At 50.1% G+C, this 27113-nt stretch overlaps 2 protein-coding genes across 2 annotated transcripts; one reads left to right on the top strand and one right to left on the bottom strand.

The window, feature by feature from the left end:
- Positions 1-3574: 3574 nt before the first annotated feature.
- Positions 3575-9561, top strand: Psmc3 (proteasome 26S subunit, ATPase 3). Its single transcript, XM_038330220.1, has 12 exons — positions 3575-3868; positions 4086-4169; positions 4720-4845; positions 5358-5462; positions 5561-5623; positions 5809-5946; positions 6523-6666; positions 6771-6919; positions 7636-7732; positions 7899-8044; positions 9169-9250; positions 9380-9561. The coding sequence occupies exons 1-12, from the start codon at positions 3785-3787 to the stop codon at positions 9488-9490; spliced, it is 1329 nt and encodes a 442-aa protein (XP_038186148.1). The 5' UTR covers positions 3575-3784; the 3' UTR covers positions 9491-9561.
- A 2540-nt stretch (positions 9562-12101) lies between these two features.
- Positions 12102-18416, bottom strand: Slc39a13 (solute carrier family 39 member 13). The gene is given in 15 exon segments (XM_038331823.1): positions 12102-13169; positions 13266-13365; positions 13522-13654; positions 13876-13926; positions 14819-14908; positions 15010-15111; positions 15508-15632; positions 15924-15993; positions 15996-16048; positions 18113-18165; positions 18167-18192; positions 18194-18247; positions 18249-18323; positions 18326-18391; positions 18393-18416. Coding segments are annotated over 15 exon segments (1098 nt in total). The 3' UTR covers positions 12102-13093.
- Between the last annotated feature and the right edge of the window lie 8697 nt (positions 18417-27113).

Below are 27113 nucleotides of genomic sequence, written 5' to 3'. Positions count from 1 at the left end.
TGATCTTGGCCATTCTTACATGTGTAAGATGGAATCTCAGAGTTGTTTTGATTTGCATTTCTCTGATGACACGACTAAAGATATTGAACATTTCCTTAAGTGTCTTTCAGCTATTTTTGATTCCTCTGTTGAGAGTTCTCTGTTTGGATCGGTACTTCGTTTTTTTATTGGATTATGTGATCTTTTGGTGTCTAATCTCTTGAGTTCTTTGTATATTTTGGAGATCAGACCTCTGTCTGATGTGGGGTTAGTGAAGATCTTTTTCCATTCTGTAGGCTGTTATTTTGTCTTGTTGACCATGTCCTTTGCTTTACAGAAGCTTTTCAGTTTCAGGGGGTCCCATTTATTGTTTCTCTCAGTGTCTGTGCTGCTAGGGTTATACTTAGGAAGTGGTTCCCTGTGCCAATGCATTCAAGTGTACTTCCCACTTTCTCTTCTATGAGGTTCAGTGTGGCTAGCTTTATGTTGAGGTCTTTGATCCATTTGGACTTGAGTTTTGTGCATGGTGATAGATATGGGTCTATTTTCATTTTTCTACATGTTGATATCCATTTATGCCAGCACCACTTGTTAAATATGCTTTCTTTTTTCCATTTGATATTTTTTGCTTCTTTATCAAAGATCAGGTGTTCGAAGGTGTGTGGATTGATATCTGGGTGTTCTTTTCAGTTCCATTCATTTTCTTAGACACATATGCTGGATCATTGTCTGTCTTTATTTGTTCATGAATGCACATGATGACCATAACTTCTAATAAATATGTGATTCCTGAGTTGGCCTTTTCTGAGCTCAAGGCAGTTGCCCATTGAAAACCTGAATAATTGTCAATGGTGTGGTGTACATATTTTAATTTTCCAAATTCTGTAAAGTGGAACACATCAATCTGCCAGATTTCATTCCTTTGAGTACCCTTTGGTTACTCCCTGCAGGTAGTGGTGTTTGGTTATAGAAAGAGCAAGTAGGACATCACTTTATAATCTCCTTAACTTGTTGCCATGTAATAGAATACTCTTTCTTTAAACCTTTGCTATTGACATAATGTTTCTTATGAAATTCTGAGGCCTTCAGTACACTTCCAATTAATAATTGATCAATTTCTGCATTACCTTGAACTAGAGGACCTGGCAGACCCATATGGGAATGGATGTGATATATATATATATATATATATATATATGAAAAAGCCTATTCCTGATTATATCTTGAACCTAAATGAATAATGAAGTCAATTCTGTACATTCTGATATAAATTCAGCATTTTCAATATGCAAGATAACTCTTTCTGCATATTGTGAATCAGTAACTGTATCGAGAGGTTCTGGGACCTGAGGCCCCAGATTGGGTTAGTTTCTTTCTCCCTGAGGCTATGCTTGCAATCTCTGTCCTGCTGGGGTAGCCTGCTGATGAGTCCTAATCTCCCTCTGCACCACAGCCTTCTTAAATCATCTTTCTTTCCCACCTCCTCCAAGGTGCCACTATTCCTTTGCCCTCAAGAGAACTGATCGGTCCTGGTATCCTTCATAATGAGAAATCTAGTCTACATCTCTCCTACTTTCTCTCCTCCTGTCCTGTACTCTCTGTGTCTTTGTGTGTGTGTGTGTGTGTGTGTGTGTTGTGTCTCTCTGTGTGTGTATTGTGTCTGTGTGGGTACATTCACATGCATATGTTTGTGTCAAAGCTAGAGATGTAATAGGGTATCTTCCTGCTCCCTGCCTCCCCTCCCTGTTTGAGACAGAATCGTTCACTGATCCTAGAGGATTTTTAAGGCTAGACTGGTGTTTTGTTTGTTTGTTTGTTTTTGTTTTCTAAGTCTCAGTCATTCAATTTTACCAATGTTAAGTCGGAAGCCAGGTGATGAGATAAAAAGCTGCTATCCCAGAGAGGCAGAGAAAGCGCCTGGCTGCCTTCCTCTCTGTTGTCATCCCCAACACAGTTTTCTCCTACGCTCATCTCAAACAGAGCTTCCTGAACTAAAGCTTCCCCTCTTCTACATCCTATGTGTCTCTGTCCTCCTGACTACTCTCTGTGGATTTTATTTTCCTGTCTACTGGTTGGTTATTCCACCTCTTGATTTATGGTTAACTTTGATTAACCCTGTTTACAATATTCAAGCATAAAACTCTTGGATTAAAGGTGCTAGGGCTCAGGCACACTACAACTAGAAACAGGTTTATTTTCCCAGTAAATAATAAATCTTGGAGTTCACAATGTGATCAAATATCCTGCCACAGATTGGCTGTGCCATCGGGGTTCTAGGCACAGGCTGTGACAGCTATTCACATGGACGCTGGGGAGCCAAACACAAGTCCTCACGCTGGCAGAGTGTTCACTTCACCCACTAAGCTGTCTCCCAAGCCCACCACCAACCCATTTTTCACAAACTTTTGCTATAATTCTCAGGCTGGCCTCAACCTCCTGGGCATGCTGCCAATCTCGGATGGAAGTAGATATTTGAGGTCAATAGGCCCGTATGATAGTGATTCTCTGAATGATCCTGGGTGCATCATCCAACCCTCTGAGCTTCTGTGTGCTTATCTAAAATTAGCAATAATCTGTCTACAGCAGATTTACGTATTTATTTAATGTATGTGTGGGTGCCTATAGGATTTAAGAGCACCACATGTATGTTCAGTGTCTGAAGAAGCCAGAAGAGGCTGTTGGGTCCCCGAAACTGGAGTTACAGGTCATTGTAAGTTGTCTTGCATCGAACTCCTTATGTATATCATGCTGGTCTCCAACTCAAAAAGAGATCTGCTTTCTCTGTCTTCCTAGTGCTGGCTTAAAGGTCTGTGATGGTACAGCCAGTCAATTTCTCTATGTTATACAGCTCACTGTGTAAATTTCTTGTTTCCAAAGTATTGGGAACATTAGTACTGAGATACGACCTCCATTACCCATGTAAATGCCAATCCCAGCACTCAGGAGACAAAGATGGGATCCTCAGGCAAGTTGACTTAGCCTATCCAACCTGGTGACTTGCACGTTCAGCAAGAGAGCTCACTTCAGTATAGGTGGAATGATGAGGACTTGATGCCAACCTCTGGCCTCCACGAGCGTCCACACTCACACAGCGTCACCCTATCCCTACACGCACACCCACGATAAAACAATTTAAAAGCCTGGTTAATGTTTCTCTTCAGTAACCTTGGGTGGGGGGGCAGTTTGTATACAGTTGTAAACTGTGGCCTAGGGCGGCATGGCATTCCTCTTTTCTGCTCCTTTGCACAGGGCTGGATGTATCCTTTATGGGGTTGGGGAACCAGTGCCATACTGGCTGTTCTGGAACTCGCTCTATAGAACAGGCTGCTCTGGAGATCCGTCTGCCTCTGCCTCTCGAGTGCTGGGACTAAAGATGAACGATTCTACACCCGGCGTTTTACAAATCTTTCAATTTCAAGTTTACCCGGACCTTGACATTGAACTTGTGCCTCCGCAAAAGCCTTTTTAGTTACCCGCCTGGTTAAAACTGCATTTCCCGAAAGACTCTGCGACTCCCGCCTCTTCCGGTTGTGCGTCAGGCCCCGCCCTGCACGTGCCCCGGCCAATAGCAGCCCACCTACCGCTCCGGCACAAACCGGAGCAACCGGCGAGCCACGGGGCGGGCTTTGTGCTGGGTTTGGTTCGTGGAGACCGAGCGGCAGATTCGCTCGGCACCGGAGACGCAGCTACTTCTGTCGAGTCTCGAATCGCGGGTGAAGTTCGCCTCTGGTGGAGAGAGGACATTGAGAAAGGCTGCGCTGGGCTCCCGCAGGGGCTCGGGCGCGCTCCCAGTTTCTGCCTCTTCATGCAGGAAATGAATCTGCTGCCGACGCCCGAGAGTCCAGTGACTCGGCAGGAGAAGATGGCGACCGTGTGGGATGAAGCGGAGGTGAGTGCCGGGAGACTGAGCGGCGTCCCGGAGCTTGGGCCGGAGTGCGAGACAGTCTTGAAGGGCCGGAAGCAGGTGGCTGGGAGTCCACCTTGGGACGAGCTTGGGAAGTGGGCAGACGACCCGACTTCTTCATCCTGCTCTGAGGGAGCTGTGGGGATGTGGGACGGCAGCTTTTAGTAAGAGTAAATAAGTATTTCTTCCTTTCTTTAAACAGCAAGATGGCATTGGGGAGGAGGTGCTCAAGATGTCCACAGAGGAGATCATCCAGCGCACACGGCTGTTGGACAGTGAGATCAAGGTGGGCGCCTGGCTCGGGTGCATGTGGTGGGGTCAACAAGACCGGCCCCGCCGACCCCAGCCTCCTTTACAATCATAATGCAGGATGCTTGGGGCCTATCTCCTGGAACCAGAGAAAGCAAAACAGAAAACTAAATCTTTAAAGAGGAGAAGGGACAAACAGGTCAGCCTGGACTACATGAGACTGTCTTAAAGCACCAATCTTTTTTTTTTTGAGACAGGGTTTCTCTGTACCTTGGGAATCTGCCCTGGCTGGCCTTGAACTCGTAGAGATCCAGCTGCCTCTGCTTCCCGAGTACTGGGATTAAAGTCTTGGGCCACCACTGCCCGGCACCAATCTTTTTACTAAGTCTCCCCCCCCCCCCCCCCCACCACCCCTTTATTCCACAGCTACTTCACCAGGAAGTTTCATAATGGCATCTTGTCTGGACTTCTGCAATTTGGACACGGACAAGCTGGGTCTCAGTGGATGGGTCTCCCAGTCTGATGTCAACAGGGCCCTAATTAATGCAAACTGAATCAAGGTTGAACGTTTTATTTTTTCTTACCAGATCATGAAGAGTGAAGTGTTGCGAGTCACCCATGAACTCCAAGCCATGAAAGATAAAATCAAAGAGAACAGTGAGAAAATCAAAGTGAACAAGACCTTGCCATACCTTGTCTCCAACGTCATTGAGGTGTGTGTGTGTGTGTGTGTAAGAGGGGGTGTGGAGACATCTTGGGATGGGCCCCATAGGGGTAGAGTTGATACAAGCTCTCCTGAGACTCACTTTCTAGACGCAGGCCTGCACTGACGTCCTGAACTTTGCATACAGAAGCAGCATAGAAGCAAAGATTTTATCAGGCCTCTAGTATATAATTTTTTATTCCTTCACTTATTTTGGGTGTGTTTTGTTTTGTTTTTTTTTTTTTTTTTTTTTTTGAGACAGGGTTTCTCTGTGTAGCCTTGGCTGTTTTGGAGCTTGCTCTGTAAACAGAGCAACTCACAGAGATCCACCTGCCTCTGCCTCCCGAGTGCTGGGGCTAAAGGTGTGCGCCACCACTGCTTGACTCGTGTATTTTATTAAGCTTAATGCTATTTTGGAGAGCGAAGTAGGATCTGTGGCCTTGTAAGTGTGGGGAATTGTTTTGGCCCACACAGCAGTGGACTCTGGGAAGTTCAAGGGACTGGGCTTATTTTTCTTCTTAGTTGCTGGACGTTGATCCCAATGACCAGGAGGAGGATGGTGCCAATATTGACCTGGACTCACAGAGGAAGGGCAAGTGTGCTGTGATCAAAACTTCCACACGACAAGTAAGGCTAGCTCAGTAGTAGACAAGTAGTAGACAAGGGGCAGCACTGGGGAGCTTCAGTGAGGAAGGAGCTGAACCTGCCTGTAATTTTTCCTGAAGACATACTTCCTGCCAGTGATTGGCTTGGTGGATGCAGAGAAGCTGAAGCCAGGAGACCTGGTGGTGAGTGTTGCCTGAGCCCAGGCAGGGCTGCTCCCGTGAGCTTACACTGCCTTAGGTCACTGTTGCCTTCGAACTTGGACTTCTCCCTGCAATCTGTGATTCTTGTATTTCCCCCATCCATAGCTTTCTTCCCCTAGCCCTTCAGGCAGAGTGGGACAAATGCAGACTCTCTGCTTTGCTCTCAGGGTGTGAACAAAGACTCCTATCTGATCCTGGAGACTCTGCCCACGGAGTATGACTCTCGGGTAAAAGCCATGGAAGTGGATGAGCGGCCCACTGAGCAATACAGTGACATCGGGGGCCTGGACAAGCAGATCCAGGAGGTGAGTGAGGGAGGCACGGACCATGCCCGCCTTCTGTGGCTTTCTCACTTACTTGACCAGATTGTGTTCCCTCATTGTGCCTTTATCCTTGTAAAAGAGTTGGGGGGGGGCAGTGTTAACTGCTGATAGCCTGGACTCCAGAGAGACTGAAGGGGTTGCCCAAGGCCACAGGAAGGGCTAGTGCAGAAGCTCCACTCAGGCTCCTCCTTCTTTCAGTGTGTGTGACGTCAGCGCATGTGCAGGTGCATGCGTGCACAGGAAATGTCACTCTCCACCTTCTTCCTGAGACATGGTCCCTCTCTGAACCTGCAACTAGGCTCGTGGTCCTCCCGACTCTGTCTCCACAGCACTGGGGTTATAGAATTACGTTCATGCCTGGATTTCTCCATGGGTGCTTGAACAGCTGAGCCATGTACCCAGCCCAGGCCAGGGCCTGCTGTTCTAGAGTGACTGCCGTAGGGTGGGAAATGGGGACTTTAATGTCTTTTCGTAGGGAGGGAGAGTAGAGCGTCTGCGGTTAGATTGGGTGCATCCCTCGGGGCATCACTCTGCTCACCCAGGACTTCTTCCTGGCAGCTGGTAGAGGCCATTGTCCTGCCTATGAACCACAAAGAGAAGTTTGAGAACTTGGGTATCCAGCCCCCAAAAGGAGTGCTGATGTACGGGCCGCCTGGTACAGGGAAGACTCTGCTTGCCCGAGCTTGTGCAGCTCAGACCAAGGTGTGTGCAGGGGCCACTGAGGAGGAGGTGGGTGGGTTGAAACTGGGCTTAAAGATTCTTAGAATCTCTTGGGCCTTTGGACTGATCTGTCCCCTCTCTCTCAGGCAACCTTCTTGAAGTTGGCAGGCCCCCAGCTGGTGCAGATGTTTATTGGAGATGGCGCCAAGCTGGTCCGGGATGCTTTTGCCCTGGCCAAGGAGAAGGCGCCATCTATCATCTTCATTGATGAGTTGGACGCCATTGGTACCAAGCGGTAAGGGAGTGTGCTAAAGACAGCCAAGGGTTCCTGGCGGTGAGGGATGGGGTGGGAGCTCAAATCCCAACTCAAGTAAATTACAGCTCTTTCCCACCCCGCTCCTCCCTCCCTGAGCAGTGACTCTTCTGCTTTTCTGCTTCCTAAATTCTCACAGCTGCCACATTTCTCTCAAAAAAGAAATGCAGTCATCTCACGTGTATTCAAAATGTGTTGCATACAGAGCTCCTATTTAAAGCCCTCTGAGCCTTTACCCCATTCTCCTTAGCATAAGCGCTACGTTTGTGTGACTGTCCTTCCGGCCTCACTCTGCCCCACCCTGGACCCTCCCAGTGTCCAGTTGGTTTTCGGCTCTTTCCTGTTCATTGGTTAGCTGCCCAGCCATTGTCTTCAGACTCCAGAACCCTTCCTGGGGTGGGGTTGGATGCCTAGGCTCCTGATTCTCTGAGCAAGGTTTTGTGGGATCACACATTGCTCAAAGCCACAGCCCTAGCCCTGGCTGTTTCTGCTCACTGTCTGTTGTCAGCCAAGCATCTGATCCCAGAAGCCTCTGCAAGCTTTGTTGAATGCTGCAGTTAACTATTGGTGACACCTTTCTCTGTGCCAGTCCCTGGGCTGGGAGCCTCAAGTTGAGGCAACCATTTCCCTGGACAAGTTGGAATAGCCTGTGCTTATGCCGTGATGCCACTGGCATCTCGGGCGCCTGTGCACCACAGCTTCGACAGTGAGAAGGCAGGGGACCGGGAAGTGCAGAGGACAATGCTGGAGCTCCTGAACCAGCTGGATGGCTTCCAGCCCAACACCCAAGTAAAGGTGAATAAAAAAATGCAGCTGAGCTGCTGGGCTGACCCGGGGCTCCAGTACTCACAGAGTTGGGACCCATCTTTCCCACACCCTGTCCTGCCTCCAGTTAGAACCATGACTCGTGCCTATGATACACTGCTTTTCAGTTCTAGCTGCTGCTGCTCTTATTCCTTAGGTAATTGCAGCCACTAACAGAGTGGACATTCTGGACCCTGCCCTGCTCCGCTCAGGACGCCTGGACCGCAAGATTGAGTTCCCGATGCCCAACGAGGAGGCCCGGGCCAGAATCATGCAGATCCACTCACGGAAGATGAATGTCAGGTCAGCTGCAAGACGTTTTTGGACCTTCCGTTCTCATCCCTCCTGTACTGTGCTGCCCAGCCACTGACCGCCCCTCCCCTTCCTATGCATGCACATACTCTCCATTTCTCCCCTACTGTCTAAGAGTTCTGCTGGCACTCAGACCCAGACCCTACTCCTTGGTGGTATGGTCCTCAAAGTCACCTGCACCTCATCCTCCCATCTGAAGACACATAGATCGCACAGCCCAGTAGGTAGGCACAGCCCAGCATGACTTAGAGAGTTTTACCAGGACCAGATGATTGGAGCTCAGACCTGTATAACTTTCAGCAGGTGGCCTGACCTTCTAAGCATGTTCTGTTATTTGAAATTTGGGAATAATTACTCCACTTTGAGAATTGGCCATGGTGATGTTTTGGTAGTGGTGGTTGTTTTTCCCCTGAGACAAGGTTTCTGCGTATCTCTGATTATCCTGGAACTTACTCTGTAGACCAGGCTGGCCTTGAACTCACAGATATTCACCTGCCTCTGTCTCCTGAGTGCTAGGATTAAATGTGTGCACCACCGCCAGCACCCAGTGCCCTGATGATGTCTTAAGTACATTGCTTGGCATAAGAGGACAGATGTGGTACCTGCGCTGGTGACTGACGCACGACTCTGGCGTTCTCTTGTTTTCTTGCCTCAGGCAGATTTGGTTACTGGAGTCTCAGATGCAGGGTTTTAGAAGATTGCAGTATCAGAGATCTTTTTTTTTATTTATTTATTTATTTATTTATTATGTATACAATATTCTGTCTGTGTGTATGCCTGAAGGCCAGAAGAGGGCGTCAGACCTCTTTACAGATGGTTGTGAGCCACCATGTGGTTGCTGGGAATTGAACTCAGGACCTTTGGAAGAGCAGGCAATGCTCTTAACCACTGAGCCATCTCTCCAGCCCCAGTATCAGAGATCTTATAAGTAGCTTTGTCTAATCTCATTTATCTTGAACCGCTTATAATGAAAGAAAGGTCAGGGTGGGTAAAGACTTGCCTGCCAGCAGAGAGCGAGTTGACTTTATTGTTTGGTGGGTGCATAGAAGACATCTCCCCGTTCACGTTCCCTCTCGGTGAGTAATCGAGCTCTGTGGTGTCTGTCCTTTCTCCAGTCCTGACGTGAACTACGAGGAGCTGGCCCGTTGCACTGATGACTTCAATGGGGCCCAGTGCAAAGCTGTGTGTGTGGAAGCGGTGAGTGTTCAGGGGATTGGTGGATTGTTTCAGCCTTGCCTTTTCCCTGGATAGATCAGGGGCCCAGGCCTTTGGAAGTTGGGCTCAGGATTCAGGGGCCACACTAGACCGCATCTGTCATGGCTGCAGGGTATGATCGCACTGCGCAGAGGTGCCACGGAGCTTACCCACGAGGACTACATGGAAGGCATCTTAGAGGTGCAGGCCAAGAAGAAAGCCAACCTGCAGTACTACGCCTAGGGGCACCCCTAGTCTGCCCACTGGGGTGTGGGCGAAAGCTGGTAATAAAAGGTGTTTTCCATTCCTTGCCACCTGTCTGTCTCATCCTCATGGACTCTGGGTGGGAGTGGCCTGTATGGAGAAGGTCTTTTCCTCAAGAGCTACAGCCTCAAAAGTCCCACAGATGGCCATAGGCCCCAAACCTCCCAGTGGCAGGGAGGTACAGGGCACAGCAGTTCCCTAGAATCTTTTCTGTCTCTTCCCCAAAGTCTCCCTAAGTCAGCTCTGACTGCTGTAGGGGCTTGCGGCCTTGGAGTTCCCAAAGGGAGACCCTGAAGAGAAGGCAGAGTTTCCCGTCTTGCATGGCAGTGCTCTGGTCTGATTCTTGTTGCCATTACAGTAAGATGTAGGCTTTGGTTCTTGAAATAAAGCCCACCGCCCTGGCTTGTAGGCATCTTGTTCCCCAGGCCTCAGGCCTGACTGTGCCTCGCACTGCGCGCCCACCTCACTCGGCGGCTGCCCTGCTGTGCAGAGCCCACAGCCTTCCGCTTGGTGCTGTCACAGCTGCGGGCATGTGACATCCCCATCTTTTTTCTACGATTGATTTATATATATTATGTATACAGTGATTGTCTGCATGTTTACCTGCAGGTCAGAAGAGGGCACCAGCTCTCATTACAGATGGTTGTGAGCCACCATGTGGGTGCTGGGAATTGAACTCAGGTCCCCTGGAAGAGCAGCCAGTGCTCTTAACCTCTGAGCCACCTCTCCAGCTCCCACCATTCCAGTTTTATGTGGTGCTGGAATAGAACCCAGGGTTTAGTTCATGTTAGGCAAGCATTCTACTACCTGAGACACATCCCAGCCCCTATATAGGTCTTAATGCCTATTTTTTTTTTTTTTATCAGGATGGCCGCTGCATTATTTTTACTTTGTGTGTGTGCACGTGGTCAAGATACATGTCCATCAGAGGACAGCTTTGTGGAGTCAGTTCTCTCCTTCCACCTTTACCTGGGTTCTAGGGATCGGACTTAGATCAACAAGTTTGTGTAGGAAGTACCTTTACCCACTGATCCATCTCACTAACCTGGGTGTACCCATTTTACAGACACAAGAACTGGCCTGAAATTATAGCATAATAAAATGAGGTGGCATCAAAGGTTTTTATTTATTTTTTTATTTATTTATTTTGAGACAGGGTCTCACTATGAAGTCTTGGCTAGCCTGGAACTTGATGTAGATCAATCAGGTTGGCGTTGAACTCAGTTGCTTGTGGCCTCTGAGATTAGTCTAGAATGTTAGGATTAAAGGCATATGCCACCTTGTTTGGCCGATCATTCATCTTTTCAATGAGTTGTTTTGGCAGCCCTGAATGGCCCTTCAAAGCTGTTAATCCTCAAAATTCCACTTTTTTGCCAAAAAGGGGCAAAAATTCCTTGGCACTTTCCTTTCTTCCCCAGAGGACATGACTCGAGCAAGCTCCACCTTGCCAGCTCTCCTCAGTGCGACCCTACCCATGTGCTGGCTCACTGAGCTTCACATGCTGCCTGGTGATTGTGGTTTAATTATGTCTTGCTCCAGGAGCTGAGCAGCTAAAGGGCTTCTGATTCTGTCCTCTGGCCTGGGCTTAGGTGCCCCTCCTCCTTTCTAACCAGAGAATGTTCTCGGCCATGGTGCCGGCTCCACCATCACCTGGCTTCCTCAGTACAGCAGAGCCTCTAACCCTCGGGCTGAGTGCAGTGGTGAGCAGTGACATTGCCATCAGCCTCCCAGCTGGGCTGCACACCACAGCTCTTGCTGAGAGGACGACCACGGGCTTGGACCTTTCTGTCCAGAGGTCCCAGCTGGGCTGCACACCACAGCTCTTGCTGAGAGGACGACCACGGGCTTGGACCTTTCTGTCCAGAGGTCCCTGGAAGTCAGCCAGGTAGACCAGATCTCTGACGGATGTGATGCTGGAGCACTGACAACTGGGCATTCCCAGCTAAGGAGGTGGCTGATTGGGTGTGCCACCTGCTTGCACTAGACTCAGCACAGATGACTGACTTATCCCACCCAGGGGGCTGCTGAAGGCTGCTTGGTGGCTTAGAGAGGAAAGTGGGTTGGATGGAGAAGCAGGGCCCCTTGCTGTGTCATGGTGGTGGTGCAGTCAGGAAGGGAGCCCGGTAAAGACCCTTTTTCCTCCTGCCGGTATTTGGGAAGTGGGTGGTCTTATGCAGCCCAAGCTGGCCTGGAATTCAATGTTCTACCTCATGTATTACCATATCCAATGCTCTTCCTATGCCTTCCTTTTTTTCCCCCTTTGTTTTCCAAAATGGTGGTTTCATGTAGCCTAGGCTGGCCTTTTAACTCCCGATACTTCTGCTACCGTTCCTGGATGCTGAGATTACAGTGTGATGTCACACAACTCTCTTAAATGAACTATAATTCCACTGAAGTCAAAGCTGGAGATGACTTCATGGTCCTGATCCCTTGATAAGAATTACTAAGGGGGGGTCAGGGAATAAATATTCTTAGCTTTATAGGTCCATAAGATGAGGTGATGGTGACGAAGGCTCAGCATTCCTGGGCGGAAGGGTTACCAGTGGAACTGGGCGGGGAAACAGGAAGCTTTCAGAGATGCACAGCAAGGTCGGATCTGCCAGAGCACTGAGCAGAGCTCTGCTTGACCGCCCTAGTATGTGGGACAGTCTAGGTGATATTTATTTACATCTAATAGAACAGGTATTTACAGACAAAGATGAACCACAGCGTAACTGCTACGGAATCATTCAGACTCTTCAGTGGCCACTTCTCTAACACTGCGACAGCAGGGCTGAAGTCTGGCTGTTGAGTGGGCCAGCTGAGCACCTGGATGTCAGCCAAGGGAAATAGTTGGGGATTATGGCTTCAGCATTCTCCCAGTTCACATTCCTGAGCACTGACAATGTGGAGCCCTCACCACCCCCACCTTACTCAACCCAAAGGACAAGGGGCCTGAGCAGGGAAGGGCAGCAAGGCTCATTCTCCCTTCCCCGGGGCATGTCTGCTGAACCATGTGCTGGCAGGAGCATTTGGAGCTGCACTGGGAGACTGCTAGCCTGAGGATTATTTGGTGCCTTGCAGACTGCTCTTTGACAGCATTTGCTGGGGAAGCATGAGCTGGTCAGGGTGGCAGCCTCTAGAAGGAGATCCTGGAGAGGCTGCCTTGCTCCATGCTGAGTGGGGCTGGGGCTGCAAAGCACCAACCTCCCCTTTTTTTGGCTGTAGAGGTGGTATGGGAAGGGCTGGGAAAATGGACAGCAAAGAGCTGTGCAGCCTCTGCCTCTAAGGTGCTTGGGACCTGGATATATGAGCAGAGCTTTAATTAGTCTTGAGTTAGAGGCCCAGGAGGGACAATTCTGGGTTCTCTGTAGCCCCGGACTCTTGGAAGAACTGAGGGGCCTGTGCCAGCACCAGCGCTGCCATTCCTTGCTGTGCTGACAGTGGGGTGGCCAGGCTCTGCACACGGGTGTCTGGCTGTGTGCACACAACCTCTGTCCAGTGCGAGGCTGGTTCTAGCATTCACCCTCTGCCTCACACACAAAGTCACAGAACAAGTTGGTTCTCTATTGCCTGCTATGCAGAGTGGGATGTCAGGAATGGTTACTCAACGAAGAATGAAAGCAGCACCATCACCACAATGCCGGAGCAAAGCAGCAGCACCTGCTGCAGGGAGTGCCTGTTGGGAGAGGGGAGACTTAGGAGCAGGACAGGGTGGACAAAGGCAGTAGTTCCTCCTGAGCCCCATCAGTGGCCGTCCCAGGAGATCACTCACCACGGGTCATTTTCTTCTAAGAGGTCGGGCAACACATTGACCAGGGCAATATAGAGAAAGCCTCCAGAGGTAAAGGGCAGGGTCCAGACCACTGTCTCCCCTGTAGGGAACGATGAGCTGGTGGTAAGCCCAGGGGGCTGTATGTACCCTACCCTCCTGCAGGGGAGACCAGGGACACGAGCCCAGGAGCAGCGGGGCAGTGGCACTGTCTGGCTGAACATGACCATGTCTCTACTGAACATGACCACTCTCATACCTACTCCTTTGGGGGACTGTGTGCAGATGGCAAAGCAGGCCCCCAGAAGGCCTCCCAGGGCTGTAGAGAACTGTAGCTTGGCTGCAGTCCATCGGTCAAAGCCAGCTCGGAGCAGGATAGCAAAGTCACCCACCTGAGGAAAGGCCCAGATAGATGTTCACCCAGAGCCTGAGCACATGAACACCCAGCGTCCTGTCTACCTTGCCCCTGGGCCAGTGCCTAATGAAGCGGTGCCCCTCTTCCAGACCACTCCTGTGGGCAGGGCCCACCCCAAATCCCTGGCCAAGCGCTACACCCATGCTGAGCATGGAAACCTTGGGATCTTGGCTTTGGGGCCACCCTCTGGGCACTTACCTCATGGGGGATCTCATGCAGGAGGATGGCCATGGTGGTTAGAAGCCCAATCTGCAGAGATGGGAGTCTGAGTCTGATGCCTCTGCTGGGTAACTAGGCTTCCCCATACCCAGTCTCTCTACAAACAAGTGCTCTGCTTTGAGTCTGCGCTGGGCGGGACACTAGCTACAGGAAAGAGCAGTGACTGGAGGAGACAGAGAGCCTGCCCCCAGCACTGACAGCCTCACTGCAGACATGCTGGGCTGCATTCACAGCACACGGGGACAGTGCCACCCCTAAGCTGCAGGTTGGCTGTGCCTGGTAGAGACGGTACAAGACAAGCACCTGCGTGGCTCCATCTGGAGCAGTGCTATGAGGAGGAATATAGACAGGTGCCTAACTGGGGGTGGGGTGGCAAGTGCCTCTTAGAAGCACAGTTCAACTGAGGTCTGACGGATGAGTTTGGGAGGAAGAGGACACGGTGACTACCTAGTGTTGGGGCGGACAGACCAGTGGAGCCAGGGCACAGATGACAGATGGTAGGCGAAGGGACAAGCATCTAGCAGTAGGTACTTGACAGAGGCATCCTAGGGAGTGCTGGCGGAAAGGAACAAAGGGTGCGGCAGAGGTGCTCACTGCTCTTCCAGAGGACCTGAGTTCACAGCACCCACATTAGGTTGCTCACCACTGCTATAACTCTAGCTACAGAGGATCCAATTCCAGCTTGGGGATCTTTTGGCCTCCAAGAGCACACAAACGTGTGACACTGCGCAGACATGCACATAACAATCTTTGAGGACAATAAAGGTGAAGGGAGATAAGGGAGAGGCTATAGCAGCATCCAGCAGAGGGATACCGTTAGTAAAAGCAAGAAGCAGAGACTTTCTTTTGGAGGTTGATCAAATTGGTACATATTAGTATCATTTCCACCAGATGCCAGAGCTCTACTCGCCCCACCCCTTACCTTTTTGCTCACAAGGAAGCTGGTGGCCACAGCCAGCCCATGAGTGAAGTTGTCAATAGTGTTGGCCAGCAGGTTGAGATAGCCGCTGACCTGGGTGAAGGGAGAGAAAGCCGTGCTGAGCCAGGCAGGCAGAGCTGAGCTGGCCATTCAGCTCTGCAGCTGCAGGAGGGGGGCCCTCATGGGCCACTCACTTTGAGGTTCCGGACCACGGCTCTCAGGCCGGGCTCTGCAGCCGGCTGGGCCAGACAGTGGCCTCCATTGAGCGCGGCAGCAGTGGGGTCTTTGCTGGGGGCCTACGGCCAGAAGAAGGAGAGAGAGGTGACATTAGATGTCCCCCCACTCAGACAGGCAGACAGAAAGACGGGGATAAGAGACAGAATATCTCCTTGATCTAGCTAGACTTTGCTGATCCATCATCAGACCTCAGCCCCACAGTCTGCCGTTATCCATCTATGAGGTCAAGCTACTTCAGAGGCTGGCACTGCCATTCTTGGGAGTTCCCTAAAGTTGGCCCACCCTACTGCAGCTCTCAGGGAAGAGCCAGGAGATACTCAGGCCCTGGATATTTATTTTACTTTATTTACTTTAGAAGCAGAAAACAAAACAAAAAACAAAAAAACCAACCAAACAAACAAACAAACAAAAAAACCCAAAACTGACATATCCGGGCTCTGGGTCTTGTGGCTTACCTGGCTGGGGCCCTCCTTCTCCTTGCTATTCAGGAACATCTTCTCCAATGCCAGAAAGGTCAGGAAGCCAGCAATGACCCATAGCCCCAGCTGTTGCTGCTGCTGCAGACTCTGCCCTTCACCACCTGAAGGGGGAGCACTAACAGGCCATGCCAAGCCAGTGGCTAGAAGGGAGTCATTGGGAATGGGGCCTAGATCAGGGCTAGTCCAGGAAGGTTTGGGAGGGGCACCTACTGAACAAGCAGCTCCCAAAAGAAGCCAGGGCATTGGAATTCGACCTTCCCTCTTAGACAAGGTTTTCTGAATCTCTCTTCCCACATCCCTCCCATGGCCCTCTCTGTAGAGCCAGCAGGGCCTAGGCCAGCCTGGGCATGGGCAGGGTTCTGCCCTCCTATCCGGCCCTGTGTTTCACTCACCGGGGCTGATACGAAAGCGACAGGTGTAGGCCCATGCCTCTGGCAGCAGGTGCAGAAGAAACACATTGCCCCAAGAGGTCCACCCAAGGCAAAACTGAGCAGCTGCTTCAGACGCCAGGCTCCAGCTGTAAAGCAGACGGAGGCCCTGGCTGAGCTTGTGCTCCTCCTAGCACACCCAAAGGCTGGATTTCCAAAGACTACTGCCTTTCTGGGTAGCTCTTCCCCCACAGAGTGCTCAACAGGAACATAAGATCTGAGGAACCACTTTGAACTCAACTGATACTGAGTTTATTGCTTAAAAGATGGGCTTGGGGCCGGGCGGATGGTTGGCGCACGCCTTAATCCCCAGCACTCGGGCAGCAGAGGCAAGCGGATCTCTGTGAGTTCGAGACCAGCCTGGTCTACAAGAGCTAGTTCCAGAACAGGCTCCAAAAGCACAGAGAAACCCTGTCTCGAAAAACCAAAATAAAATAAATAAAAAGATGGGCTTGGGCCCTGGCAAGTTCCAGCTCTCTAATCCATCTGCTGGAAGATAACTTCTTGAGACTCGGTTTCCCCCATGTACAAATTGGATCAGAATTAAACAACACAGCATAAAGCAAACGTTCATTCAGTGGGAATATCTCGCCTCAGCTAGTGCCACCTGAGGAAAAACTGACAGAAACTTAGGGACTTTACTACTTGCATGTCCAGATTTGGAAGTGCTCCTGACCTCGCAGATAGATGCCGCTGGTGGTGGATGACCCCAGGGGACACCTGCTGTTTTCCAAGTTAGCCAGAAATCAAATGCTTCCCACTTGTCGAATGTAGCCAATACTCCAGTGCATCCTGCACTGACCCTGCCAAAGCCTCACAATACCAAGTGAGCATTCTGCACAGAGCTACCCCATCCCCCGGGTTGTCTGCAGGACACCTTGCATAGGCCACGACAGGTTCCAGGAAGGCTTGGTCACAGGTGGTAGCAACACCATCAGGAGCATGGCAGATGGCAAAAGGCAGTCACTCTGCTTATTCGTTTATTATTGTTGTGTGTGTGTGATGTGTGTGAGTGTGCAACCACCTGGGTGCACAGAGGACAACTTTGTAGTTGTTCCTCTCCTTCCTCCTTTACATGGGTTTCAGGAATGAAGTCAGTTTTGACAGGCTTGTAGGGCAAGCACCTTACCCATGAGCCCCTTCCATGAGCCCTCTTTTACTTTTTTTAAATGATTTATTCTTTTTTTTTTAATTATATGCATGTTTATGAATGCAGGTGCCCTGCCAAGCCCAGAGGATCCTGCTGGAAATATAGTTACAGACAGTGTGAACTGCCTGACATGCATGCTAGGAATTGAATCTGAATCCTCTGGAAGAGTAAAATGTGTGTGCTCTTAATAGCTGAGCCATCTCTCCAAGCCCCTACATTTCTTTTTTATACTTTGAGAAAGGGTTTACAAATAGCCCAGGTTGACTTCTGCCTGTTATGTAGCTAAATAAAGATAATCTTGAACTTCGGAGTCTTCTGCCTTCACCAAGTTCTGGGATTTTCAGTAAGAGCTACACGTCCAGCTGTAATTCAGTGCTGGGGACTGACTCCTGTGTACCAGGCAAGTCCAACAGCAGCTATGCTACATTCCCTAGCCTTTAGACACTAACCAAACCTGAGGGGCAGGCAGCACTTGCTCACCTCTGTACTCGGGGTTCAACCTGAGCCTGTAAATGCCTTCCCTCCTGCACCAGGCACATCCCCCAAGTGCTCATCTAAAACTCACAAGTCAGTAACAGTACCTGCTCTCATGGCAGGTGATAGGTGCTGGGGACATGTGAGGCACTAATTCTACTCCTGAACTCCATGCTCGATCTACTAGCCTTAAAGTCTGGCAGACTAAGGCGGAGTGAGATTAAGTGGTTGCCATGTTCTACTTAGATGGTGGGTGCAGAGCCAGGATTTGAGCCCGGTGTAATGTGGCAGCCATACTTCCAGCCATTCTTATACCAAGTCTGGGAAATGTTTGCTGAATGAAGTAGAAACAGATGCATAAATGAATGAACAAATGAATTGTATACATCTTCCCACAGAACCAAGGTGACACTGCTCTCCACCCCAGACACAGTGTACCTGGTACATGAGACTCAGCATTTTTTCTAAGAGCAAGCAGTATGTTCCTTCCCTTCGAGCAGATTCTCAGGGCCACTGAAGAGCCACTCACCTTCTGAGTGTAACATGGTCCCCATCTCCAGGGGAATGACCAACAAGGGAAAACCCACTGAGTCCAACCATGAGGGAGCCCCAGGAGGGAGCAGATCCAGGTGTCCAGTCGCTCCCCACTCAGCAAAGTACCCCAAGGACTCGCTTTCTTTACTATCCAGCGGACAGGCAGCTGCAGCCCCCAGGCTCCGGAGGGCTGGCTGAGAATCCTCCAGCCCCGTCTCAAGAGCTCCAGGCTAAGGACAGTGAGGAAGAGGACCTTCTGGCCTGCCATACCCATAGCCAGGGTAGGGACATCCAGGCATGCCAGCTGTTGGAAAACACAACGATGCTATGTGAGCTGCATCCTCAGACCAATACCTACTCAGGAGGTGCAGCATCTCCTCCCAGCTCAAATGGCTCAAATCAACCCTCCTGCTGCTCCCAAGGGTGGGTGAACACAGCAAAGGGGTTCTGCTCCTCTACACTTCTCCCAAGAACCGCACATTTTTTTCCTTCTGAGCTGGCTCCAGCCTGTGTGTCAATGTGTCCGCCTGAGGCTAAACTTTCCCTAATGACTGGGTGAGGCACTGCCTGGGCTCCTTCAGCCACCGGAGGGCCCATCCCTGCTGGGTGTGTCTCTAGCTGCCAGGAGAGGCTTGGCTGCCAGGATGTGCCTGTGAAAACACTCCAGGGTCTAAGGCCAGCAATGAGCTTGACGGGGTGGCACTGAGGAGCACAGGTGGAGAAACTGAGCAGTGGTCCAAAACCTCTTCCCCCTAAATGATCTCTTGGGTACCAAGAGACAGTGGAGCAGAAGAGAACAGATGCCTCATAGATGCAGGAGCACAGGCCATGACTTGTGGCTAACTGATTTTGATCAGGGAATGGATCTGGGTAATGCCTCCCTCACAGAGTATGAGATGCGCTGATAATGCCGGTAGTTGATGGCACGGAGGAGAGAACATCAGCCATGTGCCGAGGAGGCCTGAAGCACTCCCAGAAGGAATGTGTGTTCTGCAGACAGATCACCGGATGGGGATGTGAGTCCAACCAAGCAAGAAGTTCAGTCTGGAAAGTTTAAATGTGGTCTGCCCCAGTCTGTACTGACTGTGACCTTGAACTGCCTCAGTTTCCTCCCTCTTGCTGGTGAGTAGGAAGCCCTGTATCTGGGATCTTCAGGCCTTAATTAGTGAGACCCGGGGGGGAAGCGAAGCTTCACTGGTACCAAGGCAGGCCACAGCCAGTCAAGTTCTTGGCGGGTCATGCAGAGGCGACGGGGATCACAGGCTTGGAAGTACGGGGTATGGAGAGCGCGGAGTAGGCAAAGAGAAAGGAGAGTCAAAAAGTGAGCCAGAGAGTATCTGGTGGAGGAGAGAAGCGGGGCAGCCGAGAGAGATGAGGGGCAGGAGTGTGGGACGACAGCAGTAAGGAGACTCGAAAGCAGGCAAGTTCCACTCCTAGACTCTGGTTTGGGAATCGACACGGTCCATCCCACCCCGGACCGCTGGGCCCTGAGGTCCAGCGACTCACCGTGCGTGGCAGCGGTGGCAGAGGTGGCGGCGGGCGGCAGCTGCAGCGCTCGGGCGGCCCCGGCCATCCAGCTGCAGGCTCGCGCCCCGCCCCGGGCTCTGCCTCGCCCGGGCCCCGCCACTAGGCCCCCGGCACGGAGCCACCCCCCGGAGTGCAGCCACGTCAACGGGACAGTCCGGAACCGACGCGCCCGGCTGGCGGGGGGCTAGACGGAGCGGCGGCGGGGGGGCGCTTCCGCTTGTTAGCCATGGGGGACCCGCGCGGTCAGTGCACTTCCGCTCGGGCCGGATTACGGGGCTGCGTGAGAGGCAGGACGGAACGTGGGTAGACCGCGGGCACCGCTTCAGTCAGGCTTAGCTAGGTGAGTGGCAGCAGCCGTGGGGACCTTCGTGGGAATGCAGTCCCAGCAGCGGCCACACGAGGGCGCGCGTGGCCGCCAGACCGGTCCGTCCCGGGATAGAGCGGCTGTGGCTCCTCATGAGCTAGGGAAAGGGGAAGTGCCTGCCACAAGGAGGGGCCTGGCCCCGGTACCTCAGAAGAGGGAATTTTATTCTTACTCATCGAATTATTTTATGCTTGGTTTTTTCACTTTGGAACCTCAGGCCACTGTCTCCAGGACAGTACCCTTTGAGGTCCAATAATGTTTCTAGACCCTGTGTCCTGGAATTCCAAACTGGCACAAAGGGTTTTGTGTTCTCTTAACCCTGCACAAGCTGGGCCTGACCTCTACTGGAGCAAGTAATGACAACAATTACTGTAGTTCTCTGATTTAGTGTAGCTTTTTACTGAACACCCCACTATGTACCACTCAGTAATTAGGGTTATCTCACCAATTCCTCGTGTTTGTTTTTTTCGAGACAGTAGCGCTTTGGAGCCTGTCCTGGAGCCAGTCCTGGAACTAGCTCTTGTAGACCAGGCTGGCCTCGAACTCACAGAGATCCGCCTGCCTCCCTAGTGCTGGGATTAAAGGCGTGCGCCACCACCGCCCGGCAGTTCCTTATTTTTATCAGATGTGTACTGACTGTTGTGTTGCTTTATGGCAGCCACACAAATGGCAGACCCAGAATTCAACTGGATGTACCTAGGGCCTGTGATAACCACCTCATTTCTAAGCCTGAACACAGTACAAATGTGGCCTAAAATCCCCTTTGCATCCTTTTCTAGGAATTAGCCAGCAACCGGAGCAGAAGAACATTCAGCCAAGTGCTCCCTTGGGCAGACTGTGACGGAGTGAGGGTCTCTGGTTTTCATTAGCCTTCACCTCCTATAGTAGCTCTCTACATCTGTGGCTGGCCACTTTTTCTTTCTGGGTGCTCTGAGGGCGACTGAACTCACACAATGCAGCTGATGCCCTCACCTATTGTGTGTGTGTGTGTTGCATATATGTTTCTTCATTGTTTATTGGTTTATTTTGAGACTGGTACTCTCCTGTGTAGCCCTGGCTTTTCCTGGAACTAGATGAAGCTGGCCTTGAACTCACAGGATCTACCTACCTCTTCCTTCTCAGTGCCGGGATTAAAGACTGTGCCACACTCATGGTTTATTTATTGATATGTTGTGATATAAGGTCTCATCCTAGACCATCCTTGAACTTGCTGACTAGAGTATCTGAACCTCCTGATTGTAGGTGTGCACTCCTACACCTGATGGATGCATTGCTGGACCAGCATTTTATCAGATACACCCCCAACACTATACTCTTTTTCCCCACCAAAACGGGTTCTCTGTGTACGCTGCTGTTCCTAGAACTCACTTGGTAGATCAGCTGGCCTCCTCCACTTCCCAAGTGCTGGGATTAAGAGGGAGCATCACCACGCCAGGCCTAGGCCACCACTCCCAGCTGGTACACTCTAACATTTGTGCTTTCTAGCTACCGCTCCTTCAAAAGCTTCCTGTCTGGCTTTCCTCACCAGCCCCATACGTCTCCCAGGATGTGCTTCTGGGCCCTTATGGAAGTTCTGAAACAGAATGCCCAATCAGGTTCTTTGCCACAAGGAGAAGATGTCTAGTGAAGGCCACACTGGACTTAAAGATGTCTCCTCCTGTATGCAAATCATGCCATCTTATGTAAGCACCTCACAATATGCAAATGATTTCACAATAACACTGTCAGCTTCATGACTCTAGACCCTGGCCACCCAGGATGGGCACTAGCAAGACCCAGCTAGAAATACCACTTGTTATGTGCTCTCTTCTCAGCTGGTCTGGAATGTCCACCAACAGAACCTCATGAAATTAAAGAAGCAAGCACGTGGAGCTGGAGACAGAACAGGGTGGTCAGGTGAGAAGATCCATTGTTTGAAACACTGGCTTTGATACAGGCATTTAAACACTTGATCTTGGGTGGCTGAGAGATTGTGATTGTTCTTCCAGAGGACCTGAGTTCAGTTTCCAAAGACGAAGCTGAGTCAGTTCAGATAATGGCTCACCCCCCCCCCCCGCTGTACCTCCAGCTCCAGGGGGTGGGTGCCCTTGTCTGATCTCCATGTGCTCTTCATACTTGCGGTGCACAAACATGCACTCAGGCACAGGGCCGGCCTGGTCTACACAATGGGTTCTAGGCAAGCTAAGGCTGTATAGTGTAACTGTCTCCAATTTTTCAAGACAGAGTCTCACTGTGTAGCCCTGGCTGGCCTGGGACTCACCGTGTAGAGATTGAGGTTTCCTTAAACTCAGTTTTGCCTGCATCTGCCTCTCCAGTGCTGGGATTAAACTTTTAATTCTTCTCTCATATATTGCATCCCAAATATAGTTTCCCCTCCTTCCTCTCCTCTCAGTCCCTTCCCGCCACCTTCCATTCCTCCAGATCCATCCCTCCTCCACTTAAGTGTGTAGATATAGACACATATCTGTATATGTATATACATTATATATATGCATATATGTATATGTATATATATATATATATTAAAGTTGATCTTGAGCCAGGTGCCACGCTCCACTAATCCTAGCACTTGGAGAGGCAGAGGCAGGTGCATCTCTGTGAGTTCAAGGCCAGCCTGGTCTACAGAGGTAGTTCCAGCACAGCCAGGGCTGTTACACAGAGAAAAACCCTGTTTCAAAAAAACAAAAACAAATAAAAAAGGTTGATTTGGGGCTAAGGAGGTGGCTCAAAGTTAAGATTACTTGCTGCATAAGCACCAAGACTTAGCTAAGTTCAAGTCCTAGAACCTACATAAAGGCAAGCTTGTTGGGGAGTCTGGTGAGGAAGCTCACAGTTAAGACCCTGAGTTCTCCTGTAGAGGACTGAGGTTCAGTTCCTGCACCCACATGGTTGGCTCACAACCTCCCTAGATCTGGACTAAGGCATGTGTTACCATGCCTAGCTAGGTTCTTACACAGGGTCTGCATAGGTAATCAAAACCGGCTCTAATTCATGACTAACTTCATCTTTCCTCCAGCATAATTGAGACTCAGGGCACACACCACCATGCACCATACCCAGCTTATTACTATTGTTATTGTTATTATTATTATTATTATTGTTTTTTCAAGACAGGGTTTCTCTGAGTAGCCCCGCTAGAACTCACTTTGTAGACCAGGCTGGCCACCACCTGGCTATTTTATAATTTTTTTTTAAGATTTATTTACTTGTTTACAGTGTTCTGTCTGCATGTATGCCTGCAGGCCAGAAGAGGGCACCAGATCTCATTACAGATGGTTGTGAGCCACCATGTGGTTGCTGGGAATTGAACTCAGGACCTCTGGAAGAACAATCCGTGCTCTTAACCTCTGAGCCATCTCTCCAGCCCCCCTATTTTATAATTTTTTTACTTTGCTCTAAATTAGGTGTGGTGATACACACCTTTAATTCCCAGCACTTGGGAGGAAGAAGTAGGCAGATCTCTGAGATTGAGGCCAGCCTGGTCTACAAAAAGAGTTCCAGGACAGCCAGGGGCTACACAGAGAACCCTGTCTCAAGAAAGCACACCACCACCACCACAAACCATTATTTTGAGTATTGAGGGCACTCATATGCCAAAGCACTGTGACGGGAGCCAGAGGCAGCCTGTGGTCAGTTCTCTCCCTTCCACCTGTGGGTGCTGGGGGATTGAACCGGGCTATCAGGATTGGAGGCAGCCTCTTTAACCCTGAGTCATCTCAGTGGCCCACTTGTTAGATATCTTATAGAGAAGTAGAAGAGTTGGTAAGTTTTTTGTTTTTGTTTTTGTTGAGACAGGGTTTTCTCTGTAGCTTTGGAGCCCGTCCTGGAACTAGCTCTTGTAGACTAGGCTGGCCTTGAACTCACAAAGATCTGCCTGCCTCTGCCTCCTGAGTGCTGGGATTAAAGGTGTGCGCTACCACCGCCCAGCTGAGTTGGTAGGCTTTAAAGCAAAAAAAAAAAAAAAAAAAAAAAAATGATAGCAGTTTCAGAAGGTAGAAATGCTAATTGACCTGTCTGGTAACTGTTTATTGTAAGCACATATTGAAGGATCATGCCATCCCACAAATACGAACACTTGTTAAATGTCAATTACAAAAATGGGCTAGAGCCTGGAGAGGTGGCTCAGTGGTTAGGAGCACTCATGCTCTTCCAGAGGACCTGGGTTCGGTTCCCACCACCCACATGGTAGCTCACAACTGTTTGTAACTCAAGTTTTAGGAGATCTGCTACCTTCAGACATCAGGCAAAACACCAATGCACATAAAATAAAAGTAAACAAATTTTAAACAGAGCACTGGCTGCTCCTGCACAGGACCCAGGCTTGTAGCCCAGCCCCCCATGGTGGCTCCCACACATAACCATCTGTGATTCCTGTTTCTGGAGACCCGGCACCCTCTTCTGGTCTCCTCAGGCACATGTGGTTCACATACATGCAGGTAAAACATTCATACACATAAAATAAAAATTAAAAACATAGATAACCTTTAAAGGTGCTGTGGGCCCATGATGTGCACCTTAGTAGCAGAATGTCTGCTTAGCCTGCAGCAACCAACCCTGGTGTCACCGGAGCACCGCAAAGCCGGAAATGCTAAACAATTCGGCCTGGGGCTTCCAGGTAAAAAGCAAGAGAAGTGAGGGCGTGGGGCTTATTTGCTGCAATTTGCTATCTTCAAATAATGACAAAAAGAAAATTCATTAGTATATGTGCAGTTAGAGATGTTAGGTCTCTGCATCTCTGTGTAGGAGTAGTGAGTAAAAATGTAGAAGAGTGAGTAAAAATGGTTGTGGCGCACGCCTGTGACCCCAGCACACTTGTGACCCAGCACACCTGTGACCCCAGCACACCTGTGACCCCAGCACACCTGTGATCCCAGCACACCTGTGATCCCAACACACTTGTGACCCAGCACACCTGTGACCCCAGCACACCTGTGACCCAGCACACCTGTGGTCCCAGCACTTCTATAATCCCAGCACACCTGTGATCCCAGCACACCTGTGACTCCAGCACTCCAGCGGGCGGCAGGCAGGTCTCTTTGAGGTCAAGGCCAGTCTGGTCTACACAGTGAGCTCCAGGATGACCAGGGCTACATAGTGAGATCCTGACTTTTTTTTTAAAGGGGTATGAGGCCTGGTGTGGTGATGCACCCTCTTAATCCTGGCACTTGGGAGGCAGAGGCAGGTGGATCTCTGAGTTTGAGGCCAGCCTGGTCTATAGAGTGAGTTCTAGGACAGTCAGGATCAAAAAATAGCAAGACCTTGTCTCAAAAACAAAACAAAACAAAACAAAAAAAAACGAGTATGAATGATTACTCACATATTAGGAAGTTACAAATTCTTAAGAAATCATATAAATGGAGAAGAAAAAATAAAAGACATTTCTTTAAAATTTTTTATATGATTGTACAGAGGCAGGCAGGTCTCTGAGTTTGAGACCAGAAAGTGACACACAGTGAGATCCTTTTTAAAAAAAAAAATCTGGTTGCAGACTTCCTGGGACAAATGACTGAACTCCCCATGCCCCAGTTTCCTCAGCTACAAAGGAGCGAGTGGTTTGGGGTGCTTTGTTTCATTGGAGTTTTAGAGAGAGTATCCTGTAGATGAGGCTAGCCTTGGGTTGACCATGTAGCTGAGGCTTGCCTTTCACTCTGGAACTTTTCTGGATTCTGGGGTGGCAGGTTTGCACCTCCACGCTCATCCTGTTCTGGATTGTTGTGGGAACTCACACACACACCTAACAACGGGAAGGTTTATGGAAGGGTTAGATTGATTTGTGTGTGTGGTGCTGGGGGCCTGTGTGCAGGTGCCTGAAGAGTGGGGTTGAGTTCCCTAGAGCCAGAGTTAGAGGCTGTGGAGAGGCTGGGAACTGAGCTCTGGAAGAGCAGCCAACTGTCTGATCTCTGAGCCCTCACTCCAGCCCCACAGTTAGATAACAATATCTGCTGTATACATAGTTTTATATGCCTTGTGTATATGCAAAGAAAAATAGAGACAAGGTGGGGTTGTCCTTTCAGAACCTTGGTTCTACCTGCACACCACTACCCAAGCATGTGGCAGCCAGCCAGGCCTCTGCCCTTGGAACTCAGAAGCATGTTCCTCATTGGAGTGGTGGTGGAGTCACCCTGGCCTGGTGCCTTGGCCACCTGATACCAAGGCTACAGACGCAGATTGGGGCTAAGTGCTTCCAGAGTGTGGGCTCCAGAGAGGAAGGCATCCTCCTCATCATGGGCCTTCTCTGTGGGTCAGCAGTCAGGCAGCAACATGTTGTGGAACATCATTGCTCTGGGTTGCAGGTGAAATGTGGCTCACCAAGGTGTCCGCTGAGGCTCTCTTCTCCTAGTCCTGAGCCACACGCACGGTGCTGGTGGCTGCAGGGCTCTGCTTTCTTCCACACTCAGCAACTATTCCACAAGGAGGCCAGCCCTCTCCTTTGCCATGCTGAAACCTCCACTTTGCCCTGATACCATCTCTGTCTGTGAGAATCCAGCCTGACTATCCATGTGACCTTTAATCCTGGCACTCAGGAGGCAGAGGCAGGCAGATTTGTGTGAGTTTGAGGCCAGCCTGGTCTTCATAGTGAGTGCCAGGCTACACGGTGAGACTGTCTCAAAAAGCAAAACAACAAAATTCGGCCTGTGTCTAAGGCTTCCTCTTCCGGGAGCCTTCCTAACGCACCCATCCTGGAGAGTCTCAGTGCTGAGCATTTGGGGTAGAGTCCTTTATACTCACGGGCTCCAATTCTGCTAATTCAGACTTCTAGAAAAGACAAGTTTTGCCTGTATGAATATAAATATATATAGTAATGCCTCGCCCCATTTCCTGCCCAGGTGTGCTAATTATTAAGGTGAAATCATTACACTTCAATGCAAGTCACCTTGGCTCTTTCAAGGTCTTCTTTAATTTCTGTGTTTATTTACATTTATTTTCAGATGTAAAACCAAATCTTGTCTCTGTCTACTGCCTTTTTCTTCTTCTTTTTTTCCTTCTGCCTTCTTGAAGTAACCAGAATTTTGTGAGGCTTAACACTTCGGTGGTGTTTTGTTTTGTTTTGGGCGCTGGGTCTTCTGCATACCAGGCAACATTCTGCCACTGAACAATCTCTCTC

The sequence above is a fragment of the Arvicola amphibius genome, chromosome 5 (assembly GCF_903992535.2).
Source record: "Arvicola amphibius chromosome 5, mArvAmp1.2, whole genome shotgun sequence".
NCBI lineage: Eukaryota > Metazoa > Chordata > Mammalia > Rodentia > Cricetidae > Arvicola > Arvicola amphibius.
Note: the sequence above shows the minus strand (reverse complement) of the source record. Positions and strands in the feature narration are given on the sequence as shown.

What these genes read in the sequence shown, in the direction of transcription:
- Psmc3 (XM_038330220.1), top strand. Translation starts at nt 3,785, where the DNA reads ATGCAGGAAATGAATCTGCTGCCGACGCCCGAGAGTCCAGTGACTCGG. An exon ending in TGAAGCCAGGAGACCTGGTG is followed by an intron (nt 5,624 to 5,808) that starts GTGAGTGTTGCC and finishes CTTTGCTCTCAG; the next exon opens with GGTGTGAACAAAGACTCCTA. An exon ending in AAGCTGTGTGTGTGGAAGCG is followed by an intron (nt 9,251 to 9,379) that starts GTGAGTGTTCAG and finishes TCATGGCTGCAG; the next exon opens with GGTATGATCGCACTGCGCAG.